This window comes from Phaethon lepturus, unplaced genomic scaffold (assembly GCF_000687285.1).
Source record: "Phaethon lepturus isolate BGI_N335 unplaced genomic scaffold, ASM68728v1 scaffold47226, whole genome shotgun sequence".
Classification (NCBI taxonomy): Eukaryota; Metazoa; Chordata; class Aves; order Phaethontiformes; family Phaethontidae; genus Phaethon; species Phaethon lepturus.
In genome coordinates this window covers 354-9,331 of record NW_010549254.1, presented here as the reverse complement: position 1 = coordinate 9,331, position 8,978 = coordinate 354, and the positions used below count along the sequence as shown (strand labels likewise).

Here is an 8,978-nt window from a genome sequence, read left to right as displayed (position 1 = left end):
ACCAACAGGACCCCTCCTCTCCTCGCTGCCCACCTCTCTGCTCTGGCACAGAAGGTGCACATCTGTGTCTTCAAGGTAGCCGCTTCGCAACATAGTTTTAGTTCCAGCCACACGTGACTTCTTGCTGTGCACTCCCAGAAGCCTGTACAGGAAAACGGCGTTGCAAACTCCACCTGCCCTCTACAACTTTCCAGATGGCCTGCATAAAGGGAAACAATGTGCATTTTGCCTACAAAAAACAATAATCTGAATTCATACTTTAACTCCAAGCCATAATCCAGTGACAAAGCTCAGCAAATAAGTAGGCATGGGACAAAGACCTTACGCTTTTCAGTCACCTGCAAGGGCTCAGACCACTTCCACAGCAGCAGCTTGCCTGCTGCAAGGTGCAACCCCCTGTTCTGCAGGAACAGAGGGTTTCACCAGGAAGAGCTGTCACACCCACACACAACATTGTAAGGAATAGAGCAAGCCACATAGGTGTCAATTGAGTGTAGCTATAAGTTATTTATTCTGCAAAATAGAGGTATCTTCTATGGAGTTGAACACTGGAATCACAGCATTATGAACAGTTGTGAAAACATTATGACAGCACACACACACGCAGGCACACACGCGTACACCTACACACACGTGCGCGCGCGCGCACACACACACACACAGCCTTTGTACAGGCCCCTACTCTTGCATTATCCATAGGGAGCCCTCTCTGCATCTTTATTTGCAAAAACCTGCAGCGAGGGTTGCATTCAAGACCCCGTCCCCTATTCACAGGGCTTCCGAGGGAACGAGGTTGGTCAGGATTAGGTGCATGGCAGATGCTCCCCAGCCCAGTGTTCAGCACATCCTGGATAGGAGTTAACTCTTGGCAGAACACAGCCCTTGGTGGAGCGCTCTCATTCTTGCCTCAGTCTTGGCTCACACAGCCAAGCACAGGGTGTCTGGAGGAGGCAGATTTCCATGTTAGGACACAGTCAGTGCTCCCTGCTCGCCATGGTCCATGTTCCAAAGCCGGTAAAACTCTGCAAAATCCACATAGGGCTCCACACGCCCATCTTCATCTGGCTGGAGTGAGTGAGTGGGTCGGGAGCGGAAGAGACCCCCATCTGAACTTGAGCTGCTACTCTGTGTGTGAGTATTAGTTGACTGGAGTGTCACAGTTGGGCTTTGGCTATGGAGAGAAAAAGAGAGAGAGAACACAAGCATCTTTATTTTTCCCCATCTGATGCTTTGGACAATAAAAGCACCAGAACAAGTGCCAGCTTCTTCACAGATCAAGATTTTGTTGCGGCAAACAGGTAAGAAGTTGCAGTCTCTTGCTCTAGCAGAGCACTAGAAGTGTTGAGAACTTGCTTGGAACTGATGAACACCAAAGATATCTGATTCGCATTTAACAGAAAGGCCTTAAGTACAACCAGGCGTCTGAGGAACACAGAGGAAGCAGGAAAAAAAATTGAGAGGGGGAAACAAAACAAAACAAAGGCATGCACTCTGCTGGCCTCCCCATACCCATACAGTATGGGCTTTACGGGAAGAGTCTGGCAGCAAGGGAAGTTATTCTTGCGTGACCTGCAATGCAGCCAAAGCTGCTCTAGTGCGTCAGCCTCATTGTTTCTGGAGCTACCAGAAGACAATAACCAGAGAGCTTCTTCACTTTGCAGTGTGTACACACACCACCCTGTGCCAAAGCCTGAACCTAGACCAGAACCACTAACTAGCAAGATCCTGCGAAGTGGATCCAAACAGGATCTAGTTCTAATCTTTATCCCTTATTTCTACCCTCGCCCCTGCACAAGCCAACTTGTGCAGCGCAGCCTCTCCAGCAGCCTTACAGGTGACCTGCATAGCCTCTCTTCCCGATTAAAACAAAGGCCACCCACACTCCCTCCATGCACAGTACCCAACATGCTTGGCACACATGATCCAGAGAGAAGGGCTGCTCTCTGCCAGAGTGCCCTCTATGAAACAGATGCTGCTCCAAACGCATGTTCTCAGAGCTGGCTTCAGAGTGGCTCACTTTACTCATTCCCACTCCTCACACAATCACTTTCCAGCTAACATGTTATGCTGGCTGTCAATACTGCAGTCAGGAGGGACACACTCCAGATAAGGGCATGATTGATAGGTAACTGACAGATGTGTCTCTGCTTTTCAACCACTTTACATAGTGTGAGGTGCAGGGAAAAACTGCGGGTAGCAAGAGAGCAGGACTTATACTTAGTGAGGGTGGGGGTGGCTTCATCCAGAGTTGAGCTGCTGTGGGCACCATTGACCATCTGGCCTTGAGAAGGCATGACAAGGGACAGCGTGACACTCGTCTTGCTTGTGCTTTGGGAGCTGGAATACGGCACAGAGACTGGGTAGACGCGGCCTCCTGAGAAAGGAGAAAACAAGAGAGTTATAAACTAAAGTTGAGACATGAGTGACTGCGGTTGCACAATGGCAAAGAAAGGTCAAAGAACCCAAGAATTTGTATTAAAATGCCCTTCTTAGATGCTGTACTGTATTCTGTCAAATTGGCACAGGCTCTGTGTCTCAGAAGGCAATAATCCTTTTAATAAGAAAATTCCTTCTACACTGACTACCTCCTCTCCCAATGTTAGGTCAGTGTTGGATCAATCAAGAGATCTTATTTTCCACCCTCCATTTTGTTTCATTCTCTCCCCAACATACCTTGCGTGGGTGTCAGTGTGGGCTGGCTCATCTCACCCAGAGGGTACCCAAAATTCCTCACAAGCAGCGTCATGTCTTCATGCCGGGGACAGAACTTGGACCGTTCCCCACCACTGGCAAAAGTGTCACAGTGGATCCGCTTAACCCGGTCCACTACTGCTTGTGCCACAGCATCCAGCGATGTCTGCTTGGCAAACTCTGTAGCTATCATGGCTGCAATTTCCTGAGCAGAGAAGGGCAGGGGTGAAAGGGGGGGGAAGAGGAAGGATGTTTAGGAGATTTTGGAGGAAGCTCTTTCCCCACACCTAATCTAAAAGGCTTTTCTGGCAACTTATCTGACTGTGATGCTTGCCAGTCTCACCTGCCGATACGTGCCCTTGGCCTTGAATCATCCCGTTCCCTTTAATGGGCTACTCCTAAGGGACAGGCAGCTGCCTAGAAGAACTGGCTTGGCAAAGTAGCTCCCATATTATTACAGACTGGAATGGGGTGGCACAGGCATTCAACCTGGCCAGCACTCAGAGGACAGATGAGGAGGAAAGTCTGTACAAAAGCACCTGCCACCACTGGAGTGAGTCAATAGCCAGGGGAACATTTCCCATGTGAGCAGGCTCACCTGGTTGGCCTGCCCAGGCCCGTGAGCTGCCTCCAGCGCTTTGTAGAGCCCTTCCGACATGAGCACCAAGAAGCCAGTCACACCATCCAGTGAGTGCCCTCCATGGATTTCAGGCTCTGCTATGATGGGCTTAGATTTAGCAGCACTGGAAAGAGACAGTGTTATTTAGTATCTAATGGTGACACAGGAGGTGAGAATGGAGGGGTCATGAAGGAGGGCTTGAAACCACAAAGTGGAGTTTTTCTGACCTGAGCAGTTCAATATCAGTATAGCCATATTTGACTTTGTAATCACCAATGCGCCGAGTGCTTTCCTGCCCACGAATAGTTCCCACTTGTTTTATTTTCCCTGCATCCAAGCCTGCCAGATTGAAAACCAAAAAAGTTTAATTGACTTTGGGAAACTTGAAGGACTTCCTCTGGTTACACTGTCAGGAATGAGTTAAAAAAAAAAACAACATCAACAGCTAAAGAGTATAGTAAGACAAAACAAAATGACAAAGAATCATCAGGATTCCAAGAGGGAGAAAAGGAAGAGCAGTTCACTATGTTCCAAGGGACACCTTTTCATTTGTTATAATCTGGGAAGGAGAGAGAAGGAGAGATGCATACAGCCTGACGTGCGCACTCCAAATGCAACGGTTGGCACCAAGACAAAGCCCACATCCTGGTCCAAAGCCACTGGCGGCAGCTGGCCTGGGCGCACAGGCATTCGCTGCAAAAGTAGGGGAACATCTGTGCCTGTCAGCTCCAGCCTGTGATGGGAGGAGAAGACAGGAAGGAGGAAAACACGTGAAGGACTCTGCTTCTTCTTTCGCCTGTTATCGATCCCTGCTCCTAAACTCCACATGACAATTCCACTAATACACCAGATTACAGAGGGAGAAAAGATCTACAAGAGGCACTAAATTTGCTCAAGTGCTCAAACTGATTTGGGCTACTCCTAAAATAAAGACAATGACCAAACAAGTATTTACTTAAGTAAATTTAAGGGATTATATCTCTGGCAGAGGCTAGGAAGGAATCCCATCTTGAAAAAGGTTCTAACAGGGACCATCTGGGTGCGGCTATTATTTGAGGCAGGACTCGGAGCAGATGAACCACTTACCTGGTCTGTTCTGGCAATTCCCCTTTCCTAGTTATGCCTAGAGCTAGCAGGCAGAAAATGTTATTTTGAGATTTTTATCTAGGGATGACTGTCCTCAGTACAAGGTGAAGGCAGGGGTCCAACTGATATTCTCCAAGTCAAACCAAGCCTGACTGCACAGATGGCTCCACACCTACCCCAGCAGTAAGACACAACTCTGCCATCTGCTGCGGACCAAAGCTGACTCATCAACATGGCCTGGCTCATTTGCCAGCTCCTGGCAGGGGGATACATGCTATTGACAGACACAAACACAGGGAGGCTCTCAGCACAGCAGTGTCTAAATGACAGCAACTCTCCTGGAACACTGAACAAGCTGCCATGTGCTGGGTGAAGAGCCACAAAGGCATAAGACCTCTCCCTCCCTTCCCACAAGAGAAGTGCGACTCAGGCATCATCATGACAAACACTATCCCCACTACCTTTTATCACTGTGCTTCAACTTGGCCCTAAAACAAGATGCTTTGGGCCCCAAAAGAGCCTGTGCACACTGGCTTATTCCACAGGCTCTCTCTCCTGCTGGGACTGCCAGCAGGAGAGCCACTGCTGCGCCAAGTTAAGGGCAGTATTTATAGCAGATCCCTGTTCTGCTATGGACTGCAGCTAAATTCTGCATTTTTGGCAGTAGTCTTTCCCTGGATTCTTGTATTCAGTCTTCTGTTTCATAGCACATATCCCTACTGCAGGAGTATGAGTAAAAGAGGAAATGGAAGAGAAATAGAATAAAAGAAGACCTGTCAGCCTCACCACACAAAAGCATCAACAGCCTCACGAGATATATTATCTGTTCATTAGGTGAATGCCTAGTTAGATCTACCTAAATGAAGGTACAGAACATAAGTATCTCAATAAGAATTCGGTACTAGCAATCACACAAGCATTCTAGGCTACTTCCAGACCAAGAAAGAAAACATGTCAAAACACTGTAAAGGAAAAGAAATTGCATAAAGCAAAATGTCAGCATTAAGAGTTCAATAGTTACTGATATGAGATCAGTAAATGCCAGTGCTTGGCCTGGCTCTGTCTGAAGTGTAGCTGCTTTTTTTCAGCAGCAGCTTGTTCAAAGGCATATTGAAACACACCATCCCGAGGGTGCAGCATCACACAGAACTTAACCCAGCGTAACTGTGGTTTGCCTCCAAAGGAGCAGTCATATACTGTCCATCCTGCTTCTACCCTCTGGCTGCATGTTTACACTCCTGCCTTCCTATCAACTCCAGCAATCACACAGCTGGAGGGCAAATCAATGTCGGTTTGGCAGTCGGACACAAAACTAACTCTCAAAACTTGAAAAAAAAGGATAGTTTTCTGCTGGTTCAGTGAGCTGAACTTACTCACTTTGTAGCCTCATAATGGCTAGACATGCAGAAAAAGGTGGCACTAAACTTGTCATCTGAAACCATAGTAACCCCCTTTTTGTGGTTGTTTATTGTTTCCAGTGGCTTGAGTCATTCCTGGTGCCCCAGATAAATGGAGGCATGCAATGTTCTCAGATAAGAACATGAAAACCAACACTTACCCAGCTGGGAGAAGCGAAAAAGTTCATCCTCATTCTCTGTCGTATGGTCCACGTTGAGCTGAGTCACCTGCAGCCCATCCACGGTGGACTTGCACAACAGTGCCCGATTGGTACCTGCAGTGGGAGCAGCGAGATGAGGCACCACATAGCTCTGCCATTAAGAGGGAGAACATATCCAAATGGAAAAGGAACAGGAAAGGAGAATAAGGACAGAAAAGAAAAAGAAAGGCTCATGTACTGTCTCATCACAATCTCCAAAAAGTAGCCTTGCTACCAGCATAGTAAGCCTGCTAGGCAGCTCTTCATCCAGGCCTGAGCTGGCACTTCGCAAGAAAGCTCTCCATTTCTCAGTGAACCTGCACTACTGCCTCTCAACCCATTTTCCCCTCTGTTCTTTGGTCATAAGTGTTGCATCAGCCAACATCTGCAGAAACAAAGAGCCAGGCTGATTTCAAGTGCTCCTGTAAGTAACGAGCATATCGCTCCTTTGCCACAGACCAAAGAAACTGTCCCCCACATTCAAATTTCTTTCACTTCCTAGAACCACAGCCATCCTCAGAAACACCTAGACTGAGCTGCTGACAAAAAACAACTCACCCACATTGGCGATATAGAGCTTGTTGTTGAGAACAACAGCCACAATAGCCATGGCTCCTCCAGAGATCTCCTGCTCTACAACCTTCAATCTCTCCACAATCTTCTGGTACTGAGGAGGCAGCTGGTGGTGAGGGACACCCTGGAATCCAAAATGAGCGGGAAGCTTAAACACACAGTCCAAAGCACAGAAACCACAGCTGGAATCAAAATTCTGTAGGCAAGAGACTCATCTTGGCATGTCTTAGCCTCATGCCAAGACAGTGCAAGATATGCAATTATTTGTTCAATCCTAACAAATGACACAGCTCCAATAAGGTTCTGGAGACGACAGTCCAGTTCACCTGAAGAATAGAATCCACATCTGCCCAGATGCCATGCAAATTTGAGACCTTGCCTCTCGTCTGTGTCATATGGTGTTATCCTGGAAGAGCCACAGGCTGAACTCCTCTCCATGATATGTTCAGTTCCTTACTAAGATAACCAATGATGGGTCTAAGTAGTGCCGGTATGAACAGTGGCAACTCTGAGAAATGGTCCAAGATGCTTGCTTTACTTCATGCAAGCTCCAAGAAGAGAACCACAGAGAAATAATTTTCAGTTACAGCCTCCCTTGGACTAGACTGATTAATATGCACAAACCTCATCCAGCAATCCAGAAGGTGGGACCTCTGGCAATCTCTGTTCTTAAGGCTACATTACCTCTGGTAGCTGGGACTGCAGGCTGGCCTTCTCTGCCAAGGCATCATCAATGGACTCCAGGAAACTTCTTTCCACAACATCAAAAGCCTAAAAAAGGCCATAAAGAGAAACTAAGCTCTTATCCAATGCCTACAGACCTTTGATGCTACCCATCCCCACCTCCCTAAGACTGGGCTCACAAGAGTGAATGATCACTGTATGTACAGACGTTCAAGGATCACTACATTGCGTTGAAACACAATTATTTCAGCGCAACTAATTAATAGCTTGTAAAAACAATCTGCAACAATTCAAAACAGGAGACAGAAACATAAAAATTACATTCACAGCAATGTCAGAGACCTATCTGGTTTTGTGTGTTGATTGTAAGAACTTGCCTATCACTCAAGAAAGCACACTCACAAATCCATCTCCCCACACATTAACTTCCCCCTTTCACTCATTGTCACCTCCTTCACAGGCTGACTTGTTCCTACATGTCCAGTGAAGACTAGCTACAGCTTCGAGAGCTCTCAGCACTGTGCTGACAGAGCCAGGGGGACAGATGGGTATGAGGCGGGAGTGAAACAAAGCACTACAGCTACTCAGGCCGAGTGCAATCGCAACCATTGGCAGATGTTTCCAACGCCCACAGAAAGCAGATGCTGCTCGCCTGGTGGCAAAAAGAGGAGGTGGGTAGTGCGAGAAGCAGGAGCCGTTCCCAGCCGAAGCTTCTTTACCTGCAACAGAACTCGACGCACATCAGCATCACTGTGATCTGCATGTAGCTGGCCCAGCAGCAGTTCTGCAGAGAGCCTCTGACCCACGAAGTTGGTGACTCGGTTGCCATCATAGCCATTGAAGACACCATAGAGGTAGCAGTTGTTCTCACTCCTGTCAGAGAGGGCAGAAGCAAAAAGGTCACAGATGTCTGTGAGACAGACATATGTAACAAGTTCCTTCAGACACCTCCTGCATGCTCGGGCCCCACCCTCTTCTTCTGAGTTCTGTGTGACAAACTAAATACCACTTTTACCTGCCCTTGTGTCTGCAGGAGTCTGTGTCCCAAGTGCAACCCACTTACCTGAATTTTAACCAGTTATCTTCCAAGGGGTGACCCTCTGTCCCCTTGCCATCTGCACTATAGGAACGGTTTGGAGCTGAACCCACCCCAGAGAGATGGCATGACGGTAGGTCATCTGTCCAACTGGGCTGCTGTTCCTGGGAGACAGAAAGAGGAAAGAAACCATGTAAACCACAAGCAGCCTGATCCTGGTCCAGTACAGGTTACGAGTCCATCCCCACTCTCTTCTCAACCCTTCCCCCTTTGCTAACAAGGTAGCACACCACCCCAGCCAGTAACTTCATGTTCCCTGCTGCAGAACTGGATCACTTACCACTTCCTTTCCCTCTGAAGCTGTACTCTGGCTGCACCTCCGGCTCTTGCTAACAAGAAACCAGAAGTGAAATTTGCACCTGAGTTTTACACTGGATACAGCACAGGACTAGCTTAGCTATTCATTTGGTGAATCAGACCCTCAGGCAGCCGTGGCACGGGAGTACAGGGAAGGCTCTGCTTCCCCACTGGAGTACGCTCACCCAGGGCAAGGGGACTGTGGCCCTGCTGCTGCCGGCACTTCGAGTGGCATCCCTGGGGCCGCCATCCCCCCAGCGCACACTGCCAGTACACACACACAAACACACACATGGCCTGCAAACGCCAGCTGCCCTCTCACGCCCCGAACCCCG

General features: G+C 48.2%; 1 protein-coding gene across 1 annotated transcript in view; it reads right to left on the bottom strand.

The window, feature by feature from the left end:
- Window positions 1–492: 492 nt before the first annotated feature.
- Window positions 493–8,978, bottom strand: part of TAB1 (TGF-beta activated kinase 1/MAP3K7 binding protein 1) — an 8,833-nt gene continuing 347 nt past the window's right edge. The window contains exons 2-11 of the mRNA XM_010290206.1: window positions 8,314–8,450; window positions 7,970–8,123; window positions 7,251–7,337; window positions 6,552–6,690; window positions 5,955–6,068; window positions 3,538–3,649; window positions 3,290–3,434; window positions 2,674–2,896; window positions 2,218–2,374; window positions 493–1,171 (exon numbers count right to left, since the gene is read on the bottom strand). Coding sequence (XP_010288508.1) covers window positions 964–1,171; window positions 2,218–2,374; window positions 2,674–2,896; window positions 3,290–3,434; window positions 3,538–3,649; window positions 5,955–6,068; window positions 6,552–6,603 — 1,011 coding nt within the window. The 5' untranslated portion in view covers window positions 6,604–6,690; window positions 7,251–7,337; window positions 7,970–8,123; window positions 8,314–8,450 and the 3' untranslated portion in view covers window positions 493–963. The remainder of the gene's footprint in view (window positions 1,172–2,217; window positions 2,375–2,673; window positions 2,897–3,289; window positions 3,435–3,537; window positions 3,650–5,954; window positions 6,069–6,551; window positions 6,691–7,250; window positions 7,338–7,969; window positions 8,124–8,313; window positions 8,451–8,978) is intronic.